This window comes from Oncorhynchus clarkii, chromosome 2, assembly GCF_045791955.1.
Source record: "Oncorhynchus clarkii lewisi isolate Uvic-CL-2024 chromosome 2, UVic_Ocla_1.0, whole genome shotgun sequence".
Taxonomy (NCBI): domain Eukaryota; kingdom Metazoa; phylum Chordata; class Actinopteri; order Salmoniformes; family Salmonidae; genus Oncorhynchus; species Oncorhynchus clarkii.
This window is the reverse complement of record NC_092148.1, coordinates 11,456,885-11,482,814: the sequence shown is the minus strand read 5'-3', so window position 1 is coordinate 11,482,814 and position 25,930 is coordinate 11,456,885. Positions and strand designations below refer to the sequence as shown.

Sequence of the window (25,930 nt, the reverse complement as noted above, 5' to 3'; positions counted from 1 at the left end):
CTCAGCCCATCCCACCTATCACCATAGACCTCAGCTCTTTAATCCCACCCCTCAGCCACTCTCAGCCCATCCCACCTATCACTATAGACCTCAGCTCTTTAATCCCGCCCCTCAGCCACTCTCAGCCCGTCCCACCTATCACCATAGACCTCAGCTCTTTAATCCCGCCCCTCAGCCATTCTCAGCCCATCCCACCTATCGCTATAGACCTCAGCTCTTTAATCCCGCCACTCTCAGCCCATCCCAGCTATCACTATAGACCTCAGCTCTTTAATCCCGCCCCTCAGCCACTCTCAGCCCGTCCCACCTATCACTATAGACCTCAGCTCTTTAATCCCGCCCCTCAGCCACTCTCAGCCCATCCCACCTATCACTATAGACCTCAGCTCTTTAATCCCACCCCTCAGTCACTCTGAGCCCAGCCCACCTTTCACCATAGACCTCAGCTCTTTAATCCCGCCACTCTCAGCCCATCCCACCTATCACTATAGACCTCAGCTCTTTAATCCCGCCCCTCAGCCACTCTCAGCCCGTCCCACCTATCACTATAGACCTCAGCTCTTTAATCCCGCCCCTCAGCCACTCTCAGCCCATCCCACCTATCACTATAGACCTCAGCTCTTTAATCCCACCCCTCAGTCACTCTGAGCCCATCCCACATTTCACCATAGACCTCAACTCTTTAATCCCGCCACTCTCAGCCCATCCCACCTATCACCATAGACCTCAGCTCTTTAATCCCGCCCCTCAGCCATTCTCAGCCCATCCCACCTATCGCTATAGACCTCAGCTCTTTAATCCCGCCACTCTCAGCCCATCCCACCTATCACTATAGACCTCAGCTCTTTAATCCCGCCCCTCAGCCACTCTCAGCCCGTCCCACCTATCACTATAGACCTCAGCTCTTTAATCCCGCCCCTCAGCCACTCTCAGCCCATCCCACCTATCACTATAGACCTCAGCTCTTTAATCCCACCCCTCAGTCACTCTGAGCCCAGCCCACCTTTCACCATAGACCTCAGCTCTTTAATCCCGCCACTCTCAGCCCATCCCACCTATCACCATAGACCTCAGCTCTTTAATCCCGCCCCTCAGCCATTCTCAGCCCATCCCAACTATCGCTATAGACCTCAGCTCTTTAATCTCGCCCCTCAGCCACTCTCAGCCCATCCCACCTATCACCATAGACCTCAGCTCTTTAATCCCACCCCTCAGCCACTCTCAGCCCATCCCACCTATCACCATAGACCTCAGCTCTTTAATCCCACCCCTCAGCCACTCTCAGCCCATCCCACCTATCACTATAGACCTCAGCTCTTTAATCCCGCCCCTCAGCCACTCTCAGCTCGTCCCACCTATCACCATAGACCTCAGCTCTTTAATCCCGCCCCTCAGCCATTCTCAGCCCATCCCACCTATCGCTATAGACCTCAGCTCTTTAATCCCGCCACTCTCAGCCCATCCCACCTATCACTATAGACCTCAGCTCTTTAATCCCGCCCCTCAGCCACTCTCAGCCCATCCCACCTATCACCATAGACCTCAGCTCTTTAATCCCGCTCCCCAGCCACTCTCAGCCCATCCCACCTATCACCATAGACCTCAGCTCTTTAATCCCACTCCTCAGCCACTCTCAGCCCATCCCACCTATCACTATAGACCTCAGCTCTTTAATCCCGCCCCTCAGCCACTCTCAGCCCGTCCCACCTATCACCATAGACCTCAGCTCTTTAATCCCGCCCCTCAGCCATTCTCAGCCCATCCCACCTATCGCTATAGACCTCAGCTCTTTAATCCCGCCACTCTCAGCCCACCCCACCTATCACTATAGACCTCAGCTCTTTAATCCCGCCCCTCAGCCACTCTCAGCCCATCCCACCTATCACCATAGACCTCAGCTCTTTAATCCCGCTCCCCAGCCACTCTCAGCCCATCCCACCTATCACTATAGACCTCATCTCTTTAATCCCGCCCCTCAGCCATTCTCAGGCCATTCCACCTATCACTATAGACCTCAGCTCTTTAATCCCGCCCTCAGCCACTCTCAGCCCGTCCCACCTATCACCATAGACCTCAGCTCTTTAATCCCGCCCCTCAGCCATTCTCAGCCCATCCCAACTGTCGCTATAGACCTCAGCTCTTTAATCCCGCCACTCTCAGCCCATCCCGCCTATCACTATAGACCTCAGCTCTTTAATCCCGCCCCTCAGCCACTCTCAGCCCGTCCCACCTATCATCATAGACCTCAGCTCTTTAATCCCGCCCCTCAGCCATTCTCAGCCCATCCCACCTATCGCTATAGACCTCAGCTCTTTAATCCCGCCCCTCAGCCACTCTCAGCCCGTCCCACCTATCACCATAGACCTCAGCTCTTTAATCCCGCTCCCCAGCCACTCTCAGCCCGTCCCACCTATCATCATAGACCTCAGCTCTTTAATCCCGCCCCTCAGCCATTCTCAGCCCATCCCACCTATCGATATAGACCTCAGCTCTTTGATCCGCCACTCTCAGCCCATCCCACCTATCACTATAGACCTCAGCTCTTTAATCCCACCCCTCAGCCATTCTCAGCCCATTCCACCTATCACTATAGACCTCAGCTCTTTAATCCCGCCCTCAGCCACTCTCAGCCCGTCCCACCTATCACCATAGACCTCAGCTCTTTAATCCCGCCCCTCAGCCATTCTCAGCCCATCCCAACTGTCGCTATAGACCTCAGCTCTTTAATCCCGCCACTCTCAGCCCATCCCGCCTATCACTATAGACCTCAGCTCTTTAATCCCGCCCCTCAGCCACTCTCAGCCCGTCCCACCTATCATCATAGACCTCAGCTCTTTAATCCCGCCCCTCAGCCATTCTCAGCCCATCCCACCTATCACTATAGACCTCAGCTCTTTAATCCCGCCCCTCAGCCACTCTCAGCCCATCCCACCTATCACCATAGACCTCAGCTCTTTAATCCCGCTCCCCAGCCACTCTCAGCCCATCCCACCTATCACCATAGACCTCAGCTCTTTAATCCCACTCCTCAGCCACTCTCAGCCCATCCCACCTATCACTATAGACCTCAGCTCTTTAATCCCGCCCCTCAGCCACTCTCAGCCCGTCCCACCTATCACCATAGACCTCAGCTCTTTAATCCCGCCCCTCAGCCATTCTCAGCCCATCCCACCTATCGCTATAGACCTCAGCTCTTTAATCCTGCCACTCTCAGCCCATCCCACCTATCACTATAGACCTCAGCTCTTTAATCCCGCCCCTCAGCCACTCTCAGCCCATCCCACCTATCACTATAGACCTCAGCTCTTTAATCCCACCCCTCAGTCACTCTGAGCCCAGCCCACCTTTCACCATAGACCTCAGCTCTTTAATCCCGCCACTCTCAGCCCATCCCACCTATCACCATAGACCTCAGCTCTTTAATCCCGCCCCTCAGCCATTCTCAGCCCATCCCAACTATCGCTATAGACCTCAGCTCTTTAATCCCGCCACTCTCAGCCCATCCCACCTATCACTATAGACCTCAGCTCTTTAATCCCGCCCCTCAGCCACTCTCAGCCCATCCCACCTATCACCATAGACCTCAGCTCTTTAATCCCACCCCTCAGCCACTCTCAGCCCATCCCACCTATCACCATAGACCTCAGCTCTTTAATCCCACCCCTCAGCCACTCTCAGCCCATCCCACCTATCACTATAGACCTCAGCTCTTTAATCCCGCCCCTCAGCCACTCTCAGCTCGTCCCACCTATCACCATAGACCTCAGCTCTTTAATCCCGCCCCTCAGCCATTCTCAGCCCATCCCACCTATCGCTATAGACCTCAGCTCTTTAATCCCGCCACTCTCAGCCCATCCCACCTATCACTATAGACCTCAGCTCTTTAATCCCGCCCCTCAGCCACTCTCAGCCCATCCCACCTATCACCATAGACCTCAGCTCTTTAATCCCGCTCCCCAGCCACTCTCAGCCCATCCCACCTATCACCATAGACCTCAGCTCTTTAATCCCACTCCTCAGCCACTCTCAGCCCATCCCACCTATCACTATAGACCTCAGCTCTTTAATCCCGCCCCTCAGCCACTCTCAGCCCGTCCCACCTATCACCATAGACCTCAGCTCTTTAATCCCGCCCCACAGCCATTCTCAGCCCATCCCACCTATCGCTATAGACCTCAGCTCTTTAATCCCGCCACTCTCAGCCCACCCCACCTATCACTATAGACCTCAGCTCTTTAATCCCGCCCCTCAGCCACTCTCATTCCATCCCACCTATCACCATAGACCTCAGCTCTTTAATCCCGCTCCCCAGCCACTCTCAGCCCATCCCACCTATCACTATAGACCTCATCTCTTTAATCCCGCCCCTCAGCCATTCTCAGCCCATTCCACCTATCACTATAGACCTCAGCTCTTTAATCCCGCCCTCAGCCACTCTCAGCCCGTCCCACCTATCACCATAGACCTCAACTCTTTAATCCCGCCCCTCAGCCATTCTCAGCCCATCCCACCTATCGCTATAGACCTCAGCTCTTTAATCCCGCCACTCTCAGCCCATCCCACCTATCACTATAGACCTCAGCTCTTTAATCCCACCCCTCAGCCATTCTCAGCCCGTCCCACCTATCACCATAGACCTCAGCTCTTTAATCCCGCCCCTCAGCCATTCTCAGCCCATCCCAACTGTCGCTATAGACCTCAGCTCTTTAATCCCGCCACTCTCAGCCCATCCCGCCTATCACTATAGACCTCAGCTCTTTAATCCCGCCCCTCAGCCACTCTCAGCCCGTCCCACCTATCATCATAGACCTCAGCTCTTTAATCCCGCCCCTCAGCCATTCTCAGCCCATCCCACCTATCGATATAGACCTCAGCTCTTTGATCCGCCACTCTCAGCCCATCCCACCTATCACTATAGACCTCAGCTCTTTAATCCCACCCCTCAGCCATTCTCAGCCCATTCCACCTATCACTATAGACCTCAGCTCTTTAATCCCGCCCTCAGCCACTCTCAGCCCGTCCCACCTATCACCATAGACCTCAGCTCTTTAATCCCGCCCCTCAGCCATTCTCAGCCCATCCCAACTGTCGCTATAGACCTCAGCTCTTTAATCCCGCCACTCTCAGCCCATCCCGCCTATCACTATAGACCTCAGCTCTTTAATCCCGCCCCTCAGCCACTCTCAGCCCGTCCCACCTATCATCATAGACCTCAGCTCTTTAATCCCGCCCCTCAGCCATTCTCAGCCCATCTCACCTATCGCTATAGACCTCAGCTCTTTAATCCCGCCCCTCAGCCACTCTCAGCCCGTCCCACCTATCATCATAGACCTCAGCTCTTTAATCCCGCCCCTCAGCCAATCTCAGCCCATCCCACCTATCACTATAGACCTCAGCTCTTTAATCCCGCCCCTCAGCCACTCTCAGCCCATCCCACCTATCACTATAGACCTCAGCTCTTTAATCCTGCCCTCAGCCACTCTCAGCCCGTCCCACCTATCACCATAGACCTCAGCTCTTTAATCCCGCCCCTCAGCCATTCTCAGCCCATCCCAACTGTCGCTATAGACCTCAGCTCTTTAATCCCGCCACTCTCAGCCCATCCCGCCTATCACTATAGACCTCAGCTCTTTAATCCCGCCCCTCAGCCACTCTCAGCCCGTCCCACCTATCATCATAGACCTCAGCTCTTTAATCCCGCCCCTCAGCCATTCTCAGCCCATCCCACCTATCGCTATAGACCTCAGCTCTTTAATCCCACCCCTCAGCCACTCTCAGCCCATCCCACCTATCACCATAGACCTCAGCTCTTTAATCCCGCCCCTCAGCCACTCTCAGCCCATCCCACCTATCACTATAGACCTCAGCTCTTTAATCCCACCCCTCAGCCACTCTAAGCCCATCCCACCTATCACTATAGACCTCAGCTATTTAATCCCACCCCTCAGCCACTCTGAGCCCATCCCCCCTATCACCATAGACCTCAGCTCTTTAATCCCGCCACTCTCAGCCCATCCCACCTATCACCATAGACCTCAGCTCTTTTATCCCGCCCCTCAGCCATTCTCAGCCCATCCCAACTATCGCTATAGACCTCAGCTTTTTAATCCCGCCACTCTCAGTCCATCCCACCTGTCACCATAGACCTCAGCTCTTTAGTCCCGCCCCTCAGCCATTCTCAGCCCATTCCACCTATCACTATAGACCTCAGCTCTTTAATCCCGCCCCTCAGCCACTCTCAGTCCGTCCCACCTATCACCATAGACCTCAGCTCTTTAATCCCGCCCCTCAGCCATTCTCAGCCCATCCCACCTATCGCTATAGACCTCAGCTCTTTAATCCCGCCACTCTCAGCCCATCCCACCTATCACTGTAGACCTCAGCTCTTTAATCCCACCCCTCAGCCACTCTCAGCCCATCCCACCTATCGCTATAGACCTCAGCTCTTTAATCCCACCCCTCACCCCTTTTGCGACCTGTATGGCGCAGCTGTCAACATTTTGGGCCTCAAATGAAACTGGTATATTTTCTATTTATGCCAATTCCTTTCAGCCAATTTGTATCTTTAATATATGGCAGGCAAACAAGTTCTCTACCTTCTCCCTTTTCCACTTGCCTCCTCCATATTTGTGGTAATGCTGCAATCAGTTGGTTGTAAGTTTGGATTGAGCAGACATTCCCATATATTTTCAATAGCAGCTATTGAAAATATATGGGAATGCCTGCTCATAGCTCAACCGTTTCTATTCATAATATCATTAATAAATATAATACCTATTAAATCCATAAAGAATGTGTTTTTATTAATCAGTATAATCACTAACATTTGTTGTAATATTTGTTCTACCTTTTCTGGAGGATAAAACTGAAATTGTAACCAGCTTTGTATGGCTTGTTTAAGAAAGGGCAATACTTTAAACAAAATGTCATTTTCAATTACAGAAAATTACAACTTCTTGGAAATGACAAGTTGTAATCTGTATGAAGGCAAAAAGGCAATTTTTGTAAAAAGGATGAGCCTTTCTTAATCATCTACTGGAGAAGCATTTTGGGTTTTAATATAACTTATGTATGAGTGAAGCTTTAAGTGAGAGGTTTAAAGCTTTAATATTGAATCATTTTAGGCCCCCCAAACTCATATTCATTATATAAATAAGCACATTTAATTTTGTCTGTTTTTTTGCTCATATGAATTAAAAAACAACTCGTCTGCAGTAGGCAGTGCCATTAGTAAGTAAGTAAGCTGTGATAGGACCAAAGAGTTAATCAATGTGATTTTTCCATAAATAGACAAGTGTTTACCTCTCCATGGTTGCAGAATCTTATCTATTTTTGCTAACTTTTTATTGAAATTGATTGTGGTAAGTTCATTTATATTTTTGGAGATGTGAATACGAAGTATGTCTAATTCACCATCCGCCCATTTTATTTGTAAACTACAAGGTAGTGTAAACATTGTCTTTTAACGATCCAATATGTAATATGGTGCACTTGTCATAATTAAGTTTTAGTCCAGAGAGGCTAGAAAAGTGATCAAGATCTTCATTGAAACTGTGCAGGGATCCAGATTGAAACTGTGCAGGGATCCAGATTGAAACTGTGCAGGGATCCAGATTGAAACTATGCAGGGATCCAGATTGAAACTGTGCAGGGATCCAGATTGAAACTATGCAGGGATCCAGATTGAAACTATGCAGGGATCCAGATTGAAACTGTGCAGGGATCCAGATTGAAACTGTGCAGGGATCCAGATTGCGGAATTCAGAAAAATCTTGAGTCATCGGCATACATTGACACTTGTTTTTATCCCCTGGATTTCTAACTTCTTGATGTTCTTGTTGGATCTAATTTTAATAGCTAGCATTTCAATGGACATAATAAATAGATATGGAGACAACGGACAGCCTTGTTTTACTCCTCTTAAAAGCTCAATACTCTCTGAGAAGTAACCATTATTTACTATTTTACATCTGGGGTTGCTGTAAATAACTTTAACTCATTGTATAAGATATTCACATAAATTAAAGTAATCCAGGCATTTATATATACATTCTAGTTGTTCTTTATCAAACGCATTTAAAAATCTGCTATGAAGACCAGGCCTGGTATCTTTGATGTTACATAATGTTCAATTGTTTCAAGTAATTGTCGTATATTATCTCCAATATATCGTCCAAACCTGTCTGATCAGGATGAACAATATCTGGTAAAACCTTTTTATTCTATGTGCTATGCATTTCGCCAGGATCTTTGGTGCCTCCAGTTTTATAAATGGACTGGATCTTTATACTTACCACCAGGGTCCTGTTTTAGTAGTAATGAAATCAGACCTTCTTGTTGAGTAGCTGAACGTCTACTAATTTAAAATATGCTAATAATGGAGTAATTAAAACATGCTAATAGTGGATCTTTGAGTAAATCAAAAAAGGTCTGATATACAGTGGGGCAAAAAAGTATTTAGTCAGCCACCAATTGTGCAAGTTCTCCCACTTAAAAAGATGAGAGAGGCCTGTAATTTTCATCATAGGTACACTTCAACTATGACAGACAAAATGAGAAAAAAAATCCAGAAAATCACATTAGGAAATAAATCTTTACAGTTAACATCATTCAGTGGAAATGGAGGAGACTGAAAAGAAAACATTATGCTTAAAATATTTAGCTTTCAAAATATAATTTGGTGAATCATGGATGACTCCATAATTTGTAACGAGTTTCTGCAAATTATTTTTGGTAACATTTCTATGATAAAGATTCAAGAAAACACTTGTGCATTTTTCACCATTTTCCATCCAATTCGCTTTATTCTTGTTAAACATTACACTTGTTCGTTCTTATCGTTCTTAAGTACCTCCAATTCTTTTTGTTTTTCCTGTAACCAATTTTGTGCCTCTTTAGGCATTAACTCTGCATTTTTAAGGTTAGGGTTAAGTTTAGGAATTAACTCAGAAATCTTAAGGTTAGGCATGAACTCTGAATGGTTAAGGTAAGGGTTAAGGTTTGGGATAGGCTTTAAACAAAAACTTCAAAAACAACTTTCTATCACTGGATTTCAACATGCAACCTTTTGCATCAGAGGCAGACGCCCATCCACCATCCCCGTCCACAACACCCTTGAATGTAACAGCGCTCACTGTTGCCCCTAGTGGCTGGTTCCCACATCATCTCCCAACATCCTCAGACATGGATGGATGTCTAGTACTGACTTGTATCACGGGTGACCTGGCTGGTTTATCATATTGCTGATCTGTTCTTGTGTGTGTGTGTGTGTTCGTGTTCGTGTTCCAGGCGACAGGCAGAAGATCTCGACAGGTGGACAATAGTCCGGAGGGGGTGTGGTCTGCCTGGGAGGAGTGGTCAGGATGTTCTCAGAGTTGTGGAGTGGGCGTGTCACAGAGAACCAGAAAGTGTGAAGCTCCTCCCCGTCCCTTAACTCCACCCCTCTCCCACTCTCTTCCAAACTGGGGCGGTTCATCGTTCCTCCCAGGGAGGGCAGGGGGTCCCAACCATGGCTCTGTCATCTCCGCCATCCACCCCTTCTACTCCCCTCATTACTCTAGGAACCAGCAATCCCAGTACGGGGGAGGAGGTGGGGGAGGGACAGAGAGACAGCCAGACCCCTTCTATCCCCCCTCACTCCCATCATCCAATCAGAACCCAGGACTGTCTCTCTATCGGGACACTCCTATAGGAGGAGCGGCAGGAGCTGTGCCAGCGCAGTCCTCCAATCCCACGTCTCCCCTCTATCGCCCGGAATTCTCATCACCCAATCAGGAGCCAGGTTCTGTTTATCGCTCCCCCTCATTTCCTGCCCCCCCATCCAGCTACAGCCAACCAGCACAGGCCGCCCGCCGGCCAACCAATCCTGGAACAGGGAGGGCGGGAGGAAGTGGCAGCAGAAGGTCAGTGTTGCCCAATAGGGGGGCTCTGCCTGCTAGTAGGTGAGTATGATTGGATGATCGTGTTGGCAAGGAAACTGTTTACTGTAGATGTTGTGTAAATGTTGTTTTAGACGTCATGTAAATGTTAAGACGTTGTTGTTAAGGCGTTAGTAGTATGAGTTGAGTCATTCGGTTGATGTGGGAGTGTGAGTCATGGGAGTGTGAGTTGCTGTGCCATTAGCCACTAGTTCTGCTCAATATCATGACCTCCATACAGATAGACTCCTTAGGGCTCTCACTCTCCTGTGCTCTGCCTCCAACTCTCACTGTAGGCTGTAAGCTGATGGCTCCAGTTGTGGAGAATGTCAATCATTTTAAGAGCAGATAAGAGTTCTGTCATCATGTGTAATATTTCCCTGTCTAACCCCCCCCCCCCCCCCCCCCCCCCCCCCTCTCTCTCTCTCTCTCTCTCTCTCTCTCTCTCAGGTCCTCTTCTATCCGTCCGGGTCAGTTTGGTTACGGCAGGGTTCCCTTCTCTCTGCCATTACACCGGCAAAACCGGCAGGCCCGCCACACTGAGCACAGCAATGCTACCATAGCAACCCTGGTACTAGAGACCGAGGGGCAGGAGGGAACTGTTGTTAACATTGACCAAATGGACAGATCTGGAGAAGAGAAGAGGAGGGGAGAGAAGGAGAGGGAGGGAGGCAAGAACCACAAACTGAATAGGGGAGAGAGGGAGCATGAGAGGAGAGAGGAAGAAAGGAAGAGAGAGGGGGAGAGTACGGAGTCACCTGTCGCTAAGGCATTAATAATGACAACCATAGCTAAACCAGAAAGGAATGGACAGAGGGACACGGACACTCACAGACAGACGGACAGACAGAGACAAGCTGCTGCGGAGCGAGGGAGGGAGAGAGGGAGAGAAAGAGAGAGAGTGCCCTCGACCCTCCCTCACTCACACAGTCTCTCTCCCTTCCAGCCCAACCACGACAGAATCATTGATAGACGCGCCCCTCCTCCCCTCCCCCCTCTGCCTCACCCCTACTCCCCCCCTCTCTCTCACCCCTACTCCCCCCCTCTCCACCACTCCTCTTCCCAGCACAGAGAGAGAGAGTCCCCCTATGGGTTCAACCCTCAGCTCCAATCCCCTCACCCTGGACCCCCCCAACCCAACATCTACCCCCTGCAACATCAGCAGCACCCCCACCCCCTGGCCGAGGGGGAGACAGGGGGACAGAGATTACCCCCCCAGAACTACAGGTGTTCGGGAGCAGAGAATGAGTATCGTCGGTGCTTCTCACAGGTAAGAGCAGATGCCTTGGGTCTTGAAATGCCTCGGTGGTTGGAGTGAAGAGTTAGTATACCAGTAGTTAACTAGGAGGTGGTTCCTGTATGAGTGTAGAGTTAGTAACACCAGTATTAACTAGGAGGTGGTTCCTGTATGAGTGTAGAGTTAGTAACACCAGTATTAACTAGGAGCTGGTTCCTGTATGAGTGTAGAGTTAGTAACACCAGTATTAACTAGGAGCTGGTTCCTGTATGAGTGTAGAGTTAGTAACACCAGTATTAACTAGGAGCTGGTTCCTGTATGAGTGTAGAGCTAGTAACACCAGTATTAACTAGGAGCTGGTTCCTGTATGAGTGTAGAGTTAGTAACACCAGTATTATCTAGGAGCTGGTTCCTGTATGAGTGTAGATAGAGTTAGTAACACCAGTATTAACTAGGAGCTGGTTCCTGTATGAGTGTAGAGTTAGTAACACCAGTAGTTAACTAGGAGCTGGTTCCTGTATGAGTGTAGAGTTAGTAACACCAGTATTAACTAGGAGCTGGTTCCTGTATGAGTGAAGAGTTAGTAACACCAGTATTAACTAGGAGCTGGTTCCTGTATGAGTGTAGAGTTAGTAACACCAGTATTAACTAGGAGCTGGTTCCTGTATGAGTGTAGAGTTAGTAACACCAGTATTAACTAGGAGCTGGTTCCTGTATGAGTGTAGAGTTAGTAACACCCGTATTAACTAGGAGGTGGTTCCTGTATGGCCATAGTGATACAGTATCTGTGGTAGTGATGGCTGGCTGTACAGTAGTAAGGTGTGTATGGGCAGTCATATGGAAACTGTCTGGCTGCTTGTACTCTCTGGGCTTTTACTGTTATGATCGGAATATCCTTCACGCTTATACAAGCAATGCTGTGTGTGTGTGTGTGTGTGTGTGTGTGTGTGTGTGTGTGTGTGTGTGTGTGTATGTGTGTATGCGTGTGTGTGTGTATGTGTGTATGCGTGTGTGTGGTGCGTGTGTATGTGTGTGTGTGGTGCGTGTGCGTGTGTGTGTGTGTAACGCCAGATCTGGCCTTGTGGGCTTGCAGGTCTTGTGATTGTAGTGTTATCGACTGGATTACTCTCTGTATAGTAGCTGTAGTGTGTTGGTGTGTGTGGGGTGGGGTGGATGATATGGCTGTGACCTGTATCTGTAGTGTGTTGGTGTGTGTGGGGTGGGGGATATGACTGTGACCTGTATCTGTAGTGTGTTGGTGTGTGTGTGGGGTGGGGGATATGACTGTGACCTGTATCTGTAGTGTGTTGGTGTGTGGGGGGTGGGGGATATGGCTGTGACCTGTATCTGTAGTGTGTGGTACAGTCCCATAGTACCAGATGGGTTAACAATCTTTGGATGGGATTTGACTCTAGAATGTCATAAAAGAGACCAGGAAGTGTTCCCTGGAGCCAACGGTTCATGTTGTTTCACTCAGTCCCAGTCAAATCCATGGAGTTCTATTTACCGGGAGGAGGTCCATCTGGCTCCTAGTGTGGACATACTTCCTGAGGAACCTTGGAATGTATGACATCACTGTCTGATCCAGCCACATCTCATTCTACAGTCAATATGACATAATCATGATTGTCCTGTGTGATGTGTAACTATCAGAGATGAGCTGTGTGTGTGTGTGTGTGTGTGTGTGTGTGTGTGTGTGTGTGTGTGTGTATTATGAGGGGGAACCCCTGGTTAGTGTTTGGTTGGCCTGCCGGAGGTCTCTCCGAGGCTCATTGAGTGACAAAGCTATCTGAGGTATCTTATCTGAGGTAGAGAGATATGATAATACTGAGCTGGTCTGGATCTCACACACGCACACACACACACGCACACAGAGAAACACGCACGCACGCACACACGCACACAAACACACACACACACAGTTATACTCCTAGTGTTAAACACATTTAGCTTTTGGCAGCTGTCCATGTGTACCAGTGGCATTAACAACAGTCCTGTGATGGTTCACTCACCAGGCTACATATTTGTGTGGGTGTACTGTGTGAATGTGTGTCACAACATTCTATGTTTAAGCCTGATCATGTGTGTGTACATGTGTTTACTCTGTTGCATAGAAGCAATAGGGGAACTGAGAGAGGGATAGAGGAAGGAGGGAGAGGAGAAAAGTAGAGGAGGGGGGGAGTGACTCATTTAAGTAGTAGTGAAAGAAGGTATTGTGTATAGAAATCTGTATGCAGAGGGAGGGTGGAGGGGAGATGGGGAGAGAAGGGCATAGCAAACACCGGGAGAGGGAGAGAGACCTGTGAGAGTGAGAGGTCACAGAGAGGTAGAGATAGATATAGAGGTAGAGAGAGAGATGAAGAACTCACAGAGAGATATATAGATAGATATAGAGAGAGAGATAGATAGAGAGATATAGAGAGAGCGATCACAGAGGTAGAGAAAGAGATATTTAATTTTTTTATTTCCCCTTTATTTAACCAGGTAGGCTAGTTGAGAACAAGTTCTCATTTACAACTACGACCTGGCCAAGATAAAGCATAGCAGTGTGAACAGACAACACAGAGTTACACATGGAGTAAACAATTAACAAGTCAATAACACAGTAGAAAAAAAAGAGTCTATATACATTGTGTGCAAAAGGCATGAGGAGGTAGGCGAATAATTACAATTTAGCAGATTAACACTGGAGTGATAAATTATCAGATGGTCATGTACAGGTAGAGATACTGGTGTGCAAAAGAGCAGAAAAGTAAATAAATAAAAACAGTATGGGGATGAGGTAGGTAAATTGGGTGGGCTATTTACCGATGGACTAGCTGCAGCGATCGGTTAGCTGCTCAGATAGCAGATGTTTAAAGTTGGTGAGGGAGATAAAAATCTCCAACTTCAGCGATTTTTGCAATTCGTTCCAGTCACAGGCAGCAGAGAACTGGAAGGAAAGGCGGCCAAATGAGGTGTTGTCTTTAGGGATGATCAGTGAGATACACCTGCTGGAAGTGAACTGAGATAAGGCGGAGCTTTACCTAGCATGGACTTGTAGATGACCTGGAGCCAGTGGGTCTGGCAACGAATATGTAGCGAGGGCCAGCCGACTAGAACATACAGGTCGCAGTGGTGGGTGGTATAAGGTGCTTTAGTAACAAAAGGGATGGCACTGTGATAAACTGTATCCAGTTTGCTGAGTAGAGTATTGGAAGCTATTTTGTAGATGACATCGCCGAAGTCGAGGATTGGTAGGATAGTCAGTTTTACTAGGGTAAGTTTGGCGGCGTGAGTGAAGGAGGCTTTGGTGTGGAATAGAAATCCGACTTTAGATTTGATTTTAGATTGGAGATGTTTGATATGAGTCTGGAAGGAGAGTTTACAGTCTAGCCAGACACCTAGGTACTTATAGATGTCCACATATTCTAGGTCGGAACCATCCAGGGTGGTGATGCTAGTCGGGCGTGCGGGTGCAGGCAGTGAACGGTTGAAAAGCATGCATTTGGTTTTACTAGCGTTTAAGAGCAGTTGGAGGCCACGAAAGGAGTGTTGTATTGTATTGAAGCTCGTTTGGAGGTTAGATAGTACAGTGTCCAAGGAAGGGCCAGAAGTATACAGAATGGTGTCGTCTGCGTAGAGGTGGATCAGGGAATCGCCCGCAGCAAGAGCAACCATTGATATATACAGAGAAAATAGTCGGCCCGAGAATTGAACCCTGTGTCACCTCCATAGAGACTGCCAGAGGACCGGACAACATGCCCTCCGATTTGACACACTGAACTCTGTCTGCAAAGTAGTTGGTGAACCAGGCAAGGCAGTCATTAGAAAAACCGAGGCTACTGAGTCTGCCGATAAGAATATGGTGATTGACAGAGTCGAAAGCCTTGGCCAGGTCGATGAAGACGGCTGCACAGTACTGTCTTTTATCGATGGCGGTTATGATATCGTTTAGTACCTTGAGGTGCTGAAAGAAAGAGAGTGGGTAGAGAAATGCAATACACTCTTAGATTTTTTGGTTGTGGAAATGGAACCCAAAAGGATTCTACCTGGAACCAAAAAGTGTTCTTCAAAATGGTTCTCCTATGGGACAGCCGAAGAATCCTTTTAGGTTCTAGATAGCCCTTTTTTTTCTATGAGTGTAGAAGGTCAGAGATAGGGGTCAGAAAGTTACTGGAGTTAATGGGGAATATAGCTAGAGGCAGAGCGAGAGAGAGAGAGTGAGAGAGAGACAGAGACAGAGACATACAAAGAGAGATAGAGAGAGACAGAGATAGATGGAGCATTCCCTCCCACATATGCCCCCCTAGGCACAACTATGACAACATAACCAACAAAAACGGGTCACAACTCCTGCAGCTCTGTCGCACGCTGGGTATGTACATAGTCAATGGTAGGCTTCGAGGGGACTCCTATGGTAGGTACACCTATAGCTCATCTCTTGGCAGTAGTACTGTAGACTACTTTATCACTGACCTCAACCCAGAGTCTCTCAGAGCGTTCACAGTCAGCCCACTGACACCCCTATCAGACCACAGCAAAATCACAGTCTACTTAAACAGAGCAATACTCAATCTTGAGGCATCAAAGCCAAAGGAACTGAGTAACATTAAGAAATGCTATAGATGGAAGGAATGCAGTTTGGAAACCCACCAAAAAACAATTAGGCAACAAATTCAATCCCTTTTAGACAATTTCCTGGGTAAAATGTTCCACTTCAATAGTGAAGGTGTAAACTTGGCAGTAGAACATCTTAACAGTATATTTGACCTCTCAGCTTCTCTATCAAATCTAAAAATCTCAAATAGAAAACCGAAGAAAATGAACAACATTGACAAATGGTTTGATGAAGAATGCAAAAATCTAAGAAAGAAATTGAGAAACCTGTCCAACCAAAGACCCGGAAAACCTGAGTCTACGCCTTCACTATGGTGAATCACTAAAACAATACAGAAATACACTACGGAAAAAGAAGGAACAGTATGTCAGAAATCAGCTCAATGTAATTGAAGAATCCATAGAATCTAACCACTTCTGGGAAAATTGGAAAACACTAAACAAACAACAACACGAATAATTATCTATCCAAAATGGAGATGTATGGGTAAACCACTTCTCCAATCTTTTTGGCTCTATAACAAAGAATAAAGAGCAAAAACATATACATGATCAAATACAGATCTTACAATCAACTATTAAAGACTACCAGAACCCACTGGATTCTCCAATTACATTGAATGAGTTACAGGACAAAATAAAAACCCTCCAACCCAAAAAGGCCTGTGGTGTTGATGGTATCCTCAATGAAATGATCAAATATACAGACAACAAATTCCAATTGGCTATACTAAAACTATTTAACATCATCCTTAGCTCTGGTATCTTCCCCAATATTTGGAACCAAGGACTGATCACCCCAATCCACAGAAGTGGAGACAAATTTGACCCCAATAACTACCGTGGAATATGCGTCAACAGTAACCTTGGGAAAATCCTCTGCATTATCATTAACAGCAGACTCGTACATTTCCTCAATGAAAACAATGTACTGAGCAAATGTCAAATTGGCTTTTTACCAAATTACCGTACAACAGACCATGTATTCACCCTGCACACCCTAATTGACAACCAAACAAACCAAAACAAAGGCAAAGTCTTCTCATGCTTTGTTGATTTCAAAAAAGCCTTCGACTCAATTTGGCATGAGGGTCTTCTATACAAAATGATGGAAAGTGGTGTTGGGGGTAAAACATACGACATTATAAAATCCATGTACACAAACAACAAGTGTGCGGTTAAAATTGGCAAAAAACACACATTTCTTCACACAGGGTCGTGGGGTGAGACAGGGATGCAGCTTAAGCCCCACCCTCTTCAACATATATATCAACGAATTGGCGCGGGCACTAGAAATGTCTGCAGCACCCGGCCTCACCCTACTAGAATCCGAAGTCAAATGTCTGCTGTTTGCTGATGATCTGGTGCTTCTGTCACCAACCATGGAGGGCCTACAGCAGCACCTAGATCTTATGCACAGATTCTGTCAGACCTGGGCCCTGACAGTAAATCTCAGTAAGACCAAAATAATGGGGTTCTAAAAAAGGTCCAGTCACCAGGACCACAAATACAAATTCCATCTGTTGCCCTAGAGCACACAAAAAACTATACATACCTTGGCCTAAACATCAGCGCCACAGGTAACTTCCACAAAGCTGTGAACGATCTGAGAGACAAGGCAAGAAGGGCATTATATGCCATCAAAAGGAACATAAATTTCAACATACCAATTAGGATTTGGCTAAAAATACTTGAATCAGTCATAGAGCCCATTGCCCTTTATGGTTGTGAGGTCTGGGGTCCGCTCACCAACCAAGACTTCACAAAATGGGACAAACACCAAATTGAGACTCTGCACGCAGAATTCTGCAAAAATATCCTCTGTGTACAACGTAGAACACCAAATAATGCATGCAGAGCAGAATTAGGCCGATACCCACTAATTATCAAAATCCAGAAAAGAGCCGTTAAATTCTATAACCACCTAAAAGGAAGCGATTCCCAAACCTTCCATAACAAAGCCATCACCTACAGAGAGATGAACCTGGAGAAGTGTCCCCTAAGCAAACTGGTCCTGGGGCTCTGTTCACAAACACAAACACACCATACAGAGCCCCAGGACAGCAGCACAATTAGACCAAACCAAATCATGAGAAAACAAAAAGATAATTACTTGACACATTGGGAAGAATTAACAAAAAAACAGAGCAAACTAGAATGCTATTTGGCCCTAAACAGAGAGTACACAGTGGCAGAATACCTGACCACTGTGACTGACCCAAAATTAAGGAAAGCTTTGACTATGTACAGACTCAGGGAGCATAGCCTTGCTATTGAGAAAGGCCGCCGTAGGCAGACATGGCTCTCAAGAGAAGACAGGCGATGTGCTCACTGCCCACAAAATGAGGTGGAAACTGAGCTGCACTTCCTAACCTCCTGCCCAATGTATGACCATATTAGAGAGACATATTTCCCTCAGATTACACAGATCCACAATGAATTCGAAAACAAATCCAATTTTGATAAACTCCCATATCTACTGGGTGAAATTCCACAGTGTGCCATCACAGCAGCAAGATGTGTGACCTGTTGCCACAAGAAAAGGACAACCAGTGAAGAACAAACACCATTGTAAATACAACCCATATTTATGCTTATTTATTTTATATTGTGTCCTTTAACCATTTGTACGTTGTTACAACACTGTATATATATATAATATGACATTTGGATTGTCTTTATTGTTTTGAAACTTCTATTTGTGTAATTTTTACTGTTAATTTTAATTGTTAATTTCACTATATATATTCACTTTATATATTATCTACCTCACTTGCTTTGGCAATGTTAACACATGTTTCCCATGCCAATAAAGCCCCTTGAATTGAATTGAATTGGAGAGAGAGAGAGATAGAGATAGGGAGAGACGGAGAGAGAGAGAGACGGAGAGAGAGAGACAGAGAGAGATAGATGGAGAGACAGAGAGAGAGATAGATGGAGAGACAGAGAGAGAGATAGATGGAGAGAGAGAGAGAGATAGATGGAGAGAGAGAGAGAGATAAATGGAGAGAGAGATAGAGAGAGAGAGACAGAGATAGATGGAGAGAGAGATAGAGAGAGAGACAGAGATAGATGGAGAGAGAGAGATAAATGGAGAGAGACAGAGAGATGGAGAGAGAGAGAGAGAGAGACAGAGAGAGATAGATGGAGAGAGAGAGAGAGACAGAGATAAATGGAGAGAGACAGAGATAAATGGAGAGAGACAGAGAGAGATGGAGCGAGAGAGACAGAGATTGATGGAGAGAGACAGAGACAGAGAGAGAGAGAGATGGAGAGACAGAGAGAGAGATAGATGGAGAGAGAGAGAGATAAATGGAGAGAGACAGAGATAGATGGAGAGAGAGATAGAGAGAGAGACAGAGATAGATGGAGAGAGACAGAGATAAATGGAGAGAGATAGAGAGAGAGACAGAGATAGATGGAGAGAGACAGAGATAAATGGAGAGAGACAGAGATAGATGGAGAGAGACAGAGATAGATGGAGACAGAGATAGATGGAGAGAGACACAGAGAGAGATATATGGAGAGAGAGAGACAGCAGGAAGAGAAAGGGAAGTATGTGACAGAGGAAGAAGAGAAGGATTCATGGAAAGGTACACAAGCTGAAAGAGAGAGTGTGTGCATGTGTAAGAAGAGCAGAGGTTTTAGGATGAGAGAGAAAGAGAGGAGAGGAAAGTGTGGAATGTGGAGAGAAACCGACTGAAGGAGAACAAAACGAGAGGAGTACACTTTGACCTGACTTCTGAGTGAAAGGAACTATTAAGAAAGATTGTCTTCTCTCTCTTTCATTCTTCCCTTGCTCTCTTTCCCACATCTACTATAGAGTCAATATTTACTCAGTGTCAAGGGAGCATGCCTCCACACAACAAGCACCTAGGCCTTATCTACTGTATCTAATATACACTATATATACGAAAGTATGTGGACACCCCTTCAAATTAGGGGATTCTGCCGCTATGTCAGGATTACCCGTTGTGTATAAAATCAAGCACACCGCCATGCAATCTCCATAGACAAACATTGGCAGTAGAATGGCGCTTACTGAAGAGCTCCATGACTTTCAACGTGGCACCATCATAGGATGCCACCTTTCCAACAAGTCAGTTCGTCAAATTTTTGCCCTGCTAGAGTTGCACCGGTCAACTGTAAGTGCTGTTATTGTGAAGTGGAAATGTCTAGGAGCAACAACGGCTCAGCCGCGAAGTGGTAGGCCACACAAGCTCACAGAACGGGAGAGAGAGACAGAGTGCTGAAGCGTGTAGCACGTAAAAATCGTCTGTCCTCGGTTGCAACACTCACTACCGAGTTCCAAACTGCCTCTGGAAACAAAGTCAGAGCTGTTCGTCTGGAGCATAATGAAATGGGTTTCCATGGCCAAGCAGCCGCACACAAGCCTAAGATCACCATGCACAATGCCAAGCGTCCTCTGGTGTGGTATAAATCTTGCCGCCATTGCACTCTGGAGCAGTGGAAACGTGTTCTCTGGAGTGAGGAATCACACTTCACGACGAAACACGACTCTGCCATGCTGCACTGCTTCTTGACACACTGCTCGCTTAACCCGGAAGCCAGCCGCACCAATGTGTCGGAGGAATCACCGTACAACTGGCAACACGAGTCAGCTTGCAGGCACCCGGCCCGCCACAAGGAGTTGCTAGAGCGCGATGGGACAAGGACATCCCAGCCGGCCAAATGATGGGCCAATTGTGCACTGCCTTACGAGTCTCCCGGTCGCGGCTGGCTGCGTCACAGCCTGTGATCGAAGCCGGGGCTGTAGTGACGCCTGTAGCACTGCGATGCAGTGCCTTAGACCGCTGTGCAACTCGGGAGGCCCCAGAAATGCTTTGTCGAGATCGGTGTAGAAGAACATGACTGGTCTGCACAGAGGCCTGACCTCAACCCCATCGAACACCTTTGGGATGAATTGGAACGCCGACATCAGTACCCAACCTCACTAATGCTCTTGTGGCTGAATGGAAGTAAGTCCCTGCAGCAATGTTCCAACATCTAGTGGAAAGCCTTCCCAGAAGAGTGGATGCTGTTATAGCAGCAAAGAGGGGACCAACTCCATATTAAGGCCCATGATTTTGGAATGAGATGTTCGACGAGCAGGTGTCCACATACTTCTGGCCATGTATATAATATACTATACGACTGCATCTATAACAGTCAGTGCTATAATGAGAGATGTATGACAGCTTCATCACAGGAGCAATATTAAGAGCAGTCCAGTTTACTGTATGGTCTAAGATAAGTACCGCTTGAGTTACACTGCTGGTAGAAGTTGCTGCTAGGCCTCAGATCTGGCTGGGATCAGCTTACCCTTGCTAAACTACTGATCTTAGGTCAGTTTCTGGAGGTTACTTCATCCACCCTGATTTACAGCATGATCCAAGTACTGTCAAATGTATCACATGATGTAGTTGAAGCAACAATTACTCTACAAAACGGGTATGTACTGTCTGAACAGCCAGTACATAATACCATGTATTATCATGGTATTGGTCTCACACACAACAGAGATGGATGTTGAGTATCCTGCCCTCTCTCCCAAAGTCTTGGCTAAGATAACGGCAGTATTGTTCTCTGAAAAGTTCAGCAATGACAAAATTATTATTGTTTCGAGTCGTTATGAAGTCCCGAACAGACCCAGATGTGTTGGGTAGGACACACACACACACACACACTTTGTCGAGTGGAGTGTGTGTGTAATTATTATCAGCCATGCTATCCATACTGACTAAGTTAGTTTTCTTCTGGGTCCCTTCCAAATAGCTCCAGGGGCAGCGGTGTCCTTGTGACCCAGTGCTGCATCCAAACTCCTGTGTGTGTTTATGAAGCGTTCAGAGAAGTAGAACATGTTCATTTCTCATTTGACTCTATCCTTCTAGTGAACAGACCCAATGAGTATGTCTCAGTGTACATCTGTTTCAATGTGATGACCTGATAACGTGGGTCGTCCATCTTGGGAGGTGGTGGACAGACAGACAGCTGGCTTCCTGTGCAGTGATGTATGAGAGTCTATTGTAGTGTTTATCACATGGAGGCTCGGCTTCCTCCTGGGTCAAGGCTAACTCTGAGACATGGCTGGAGACTCCTATGGCTGGAGACTGACTGACTGTGGTGTCGTTGGAGTCTACATCCATGTCCATATCTCAGGGTTATAGGTCAAGGCTACAGGCTGGAAAACATGCTTTATCATTAAAATGGGTCAGAATACAAGTCTGAACTGTTGTTCAGTTAGGAAGCTGACCAACAGATTACACATAAACCCACCTGGAAGTGTGTGAGTTGTTTGTGTGTATCTTTGTCTGTTTCTGTGTCTATGTGTTCTTGAGTCGATATGTACAGCTGTTTATTGATGTGAGGGCCTGGACAGGCTGAGAGGACTAGGGGCCATTCCCAGGTGGGCAATCCCTGTTCCGTCACCTAGATGATCCGTGTGGAAACAGCTGCAGAGGAAGGTTCCCAAGAATGTCTGTTCCCCTAAGGAGTAGGGCACACCCAGGAGGGTGTGTGTGTTTGTGTGGTCAACAACAGCTTTCACAGTGGAATGTTCTGTGTGATCAAGACTTAGCGTTTGTGTGTTTACAGAACTTCTATGTTTTGCTGTTTATGGGCATTCCAATAGTGTTTTTCTGTCTGTGTTTGTAGAAGTGCAGTTGATTGGTCTGTCAGTGTGGGCATCCTCTCTGTCCTCTGTACTGTGTGGCACAGTGGAGGTTGTTGAAGGGAGGACGGCTCATAGTAATGGCTGGAATGTAGTCAATGGAATAGTACCATTCTATTCCATTGACTCCATTCCAGCCATTCCTATGAGCCGTCCTCCCCTCAGCAGCCTCCACTGGTGTGGCACTAAGAGTAGAGCTCAGTAGTACAAAGCCCCTGGGCCTTGGGGATGGAGACCCTGGTTGATTCCCCTCTCACTAATGGCCCTATTCATTACAGACAGACAGACCCTCCCCTCCTTCTCCTCCTTCGTCCCCTCCTCCCTCCCTCCTCCTCACTCCTTCTCCGCCCTCGACTCCCCTCCTCCCTATTTCTCACCCATCCCCTCCCTCCTCTCCCCTCCAGTAAAACACACCTGTAACTCCCTCCCCCCTCCAGTAAAACACACCTGTAACTCCCTCCTCCCCTCCAGTAAAACACACCTGTAACTTCCTCCTCCCCTCCAGTAAAACACACCTGTAACTCCCTCCTCCCCTCCAGTAAAACACACCTGTAACTCCCTCCTCCCCTCCAGTAAAACTCACCTGTAACTCCCTCCTCCCCTCCAGTAAAACACACCTGTAACTTCCTCCTCCCCTCCAGTAAAACTCACCTGTAACTCCCTCCTCCCGTCCAGTAAAACTCACCTGTAACTCCCTCCTCCCCTCCAGTAAAACACACCTGTAACTCCCTCCTCCCGTCCAGTAAAACTCACCTGTGACTCCCTCCTCCCCTCCAGTAAAACTCACCTGTAACTCCCTCCTCCCCTCCAGTAAAACACACCTGTAACTCCCTCCTCCCGTCCAGTAAAACACACCTGTAACTCCCTCCTCCCCTCCAGTAAACCACACCTGTAACTCCCTCCTCCCCTCCAGTAAAACACACCTGTAACTCCCTCCTCCCCTCCAGTAAAACACACCTGTAACTCCCTCCTCCCCTCCAGTAAAACACACCTGTAACTCCCTCCTCCCGTCCAGTAAAACACACCTGTAACTCCCTCCTCCCCTCCAGTAAAACACACCTGTAACTCCCTCCTCCCCTCCTGTAAAACACACCTGTAACTCCCTCCTCCCCTCCAGTAAACCACACCTGTAACTCCCTCCTCCCGTCCAGTAAAACACACCTGTAACTCCCTCCTCCCCTCCAGTAAAACACACCTGTAAGTCCCTCCTCCCCTCCTGTAAAACACACCTGTAACTCCCTCCTCCCCTCCAGTAAAACACACCTGTAACTCCCTCCTCCCCTCCAGTAAAACACACCTGTAACTCCCTCCTCCCCTCCAGTAAAACTCACCTGTAACTCCCTCCTCCCCTCCTGTAAAACTCACCTGTAACTCCCTCCTCCCCTCCAGTAAAACACACCTGTAACTCCCTCCTCCCCTCCAGTAAAACACACCTGTAACTCCCTCCTCCCCTCCTGTAAAACACACCTGTAACTCCCTCCTCCCCTCCAGTAAAACACACCTGTAACTCCCTCCTCCCCTCCTGTAACTTAGCTTACTGTAACTTACTCCCTCTGTCTTTCATTTGCTCACACAACTACTGCCATGCATCGACTCTCTCTTTCCTTCTCTCTTTCTTCTACCTATTCATTACATACCCCCCCTATCCTCCCCCTATCCTCCCCCTATCCTCCCCTTTGCCCAGCTCTAAAGCACAGCACACCTATAACTTTCTCTGGCTCTCTCACAGGTCTATTCAGTAGCTATTACTCTCTCCCCTTTACCCTTCTCACTCCTTCTCCCCCTTTCTCCTCCCCCAGTAGTAAAACATACCTCAGACTTTAACTGCTCTACTAGATTGGTCTTCACTCTCTCTGTCTTTTACCAGTCTATAGAACTAAAGTGACTTGTATCTTTCACCAGTCTATAGAACTAAAGTGACTTGTATCTTTCACCAGTCTATAGAACTACAGTGACTTGTATCTTTTACCAGTATAGAACTAAAGTGACTTGTATCTTTCACCAGTCTATAGAACTACAGTGACTTGTATCTTTCACCAGTCTATAGAACTAAAGTGACTTGTATCTTTCACCAGTCTATAGAACTACAGTGACTTGTATCTTTCACCAGTCTATAGAACTACAGTGACTTGTATCTTTTACCAGTATAGAACTAAAGTGACTTGTATCTTTCACCAGTCTATAGAACTACAGTGACTTGTATCTTTCACCAGTCTATAGAACTAAAGTGACTTGTATCTTTCACCAGTCTATAGAACTACAGTGACTTGTATCTTTCACCAGTCTATAGAACTACAGTGACTTGTATCTTTTACCAGTCTATAGAACTAAAGTGACTTGTATCTTTCACCAGTCTATAGAACTACAGTGACTTGTATCTTTCACCAGTCTATAGAACTAAAGTGACTTGTATCTTTCACCAGTCTATAGAACTACAGTGACTTGTATCTTTCACCAGTCTATAGAACTACAGTGACTTGTATCTCTTTTGTTCGGGGCATGGTTTACATCAGCCAATGCTTCTTGTGAATAGAAAACTCAAATTTTATAAGTGTTGTTTTATAGGGAAAGGAAGCTCTAACCAACATCTCCAATCTCTTTTCATTGATTGGACTCCAGGTTAGCTGACTCCTGACTACAATGAGCTTTTGGAGAAGTCATTAGCCTAGGAGTTCACATACTTTTCCCAACCTACACTGTGAATGTTTAAATGATGTATTCAATATAGACAAGAACAATACAATCATGTGTGTTATTAGTTTAAGCAGACTGTGTTTGTATGTTGTTTTGACCTAGATCCGATCAAATGTGATGACCAATTGATGCAGAAATGCAGGTCATTCCAAAGGGTTCACCTACTTTTCTTGCCACTGTGGACTTGTTGTGAGAAGATTCTGTAGTTCACTGAAGTTCTGTGTTATTCTAGGAATGTTTCTGTTCCATGTTTCTGACGTCTGTAACAGTTGATTTATAACACCCTTCTTCTTTCATTTCCCCATTGCCTCTCTTTCTCCTCTTTCTTCAGTTTCAATACTGTCACAAAACTCTCGCTCTCTTTCTCCTCTTTCTTCAGTTTCAATACTGTCACAAAACTCTCACTCTCTTTCTCCTCTTTCTTCAGTTTCAATACTGTCACAAAACTCTCACTCTCTTTCTCCTCTTTCTTCAGTTTCAATACTGTCACAAAACTCTCACTCTCTTTCTCCTCTTTCTTCAGTTTCAATACTGTCACAAAACTCTCACTCTCTTTCTCCTCTTGCTTCAGTTTCAATACTGTCACAAAACTCTCACTCTCTTTCTCCTCTTTCTTCAGTTTCAATACTGTCACAAAACTCTCGCTCTCTTTCTCCTCTTTCTTCAGTTTCAATACTGTCACAAAACTCTCACTCTCTTTCTCCTCTTTCTTCAGTTTCAATACTGTCACAAAACTCTCACTCTCTTTCTCCTCTTCAGTTTCAATACTGTCACAAAACTCGCTCTCTTTCTCCTCTTTCTTCATTTTCAATA

At 46.8% G+C, this 25,930-nt stretch overlaps 2 protein-coding genes across 3 annotated transcripts in view; both read left to right on the top strand.

Moving 5' to 3' along the window:
* LOC139421213 (uncharacterized) overlaps positions 1–25,930 on the top strand; it is a 1,124,809-nt gene that overhangs the window by 92,915 nt on the left and 1,005,964 nt on the right. The window lies entirely within an intron of this gene.
* Positions 1–25,930, top strand: part of LOC139421179 (thrombospondin type-1 domain-containing protein 4-like) — a 99,835-nt gene that overhangs the window by 6,032 nt on the left and 67,873 nt on the right. Inside the window, exons 3-4 of one of the 2 annotated variants that reach the window (XM_071171812.1) lie at positions 9,289–9,902; positions 10,368–11,187. In XM_071171812.1, coding sequence (XP_071027913.1) covers positions 9,289–9,902; positions 10,368–11,187 — 1,434 coding nt within the window. Of the gene's footprint in view, positions 1–9,288; positions 9,942–10,367; positions 11,188–25,930 lie in introns of both variants that reach the window. The other variant, XM_071171803.1, reaches the window with a different exon arrangement.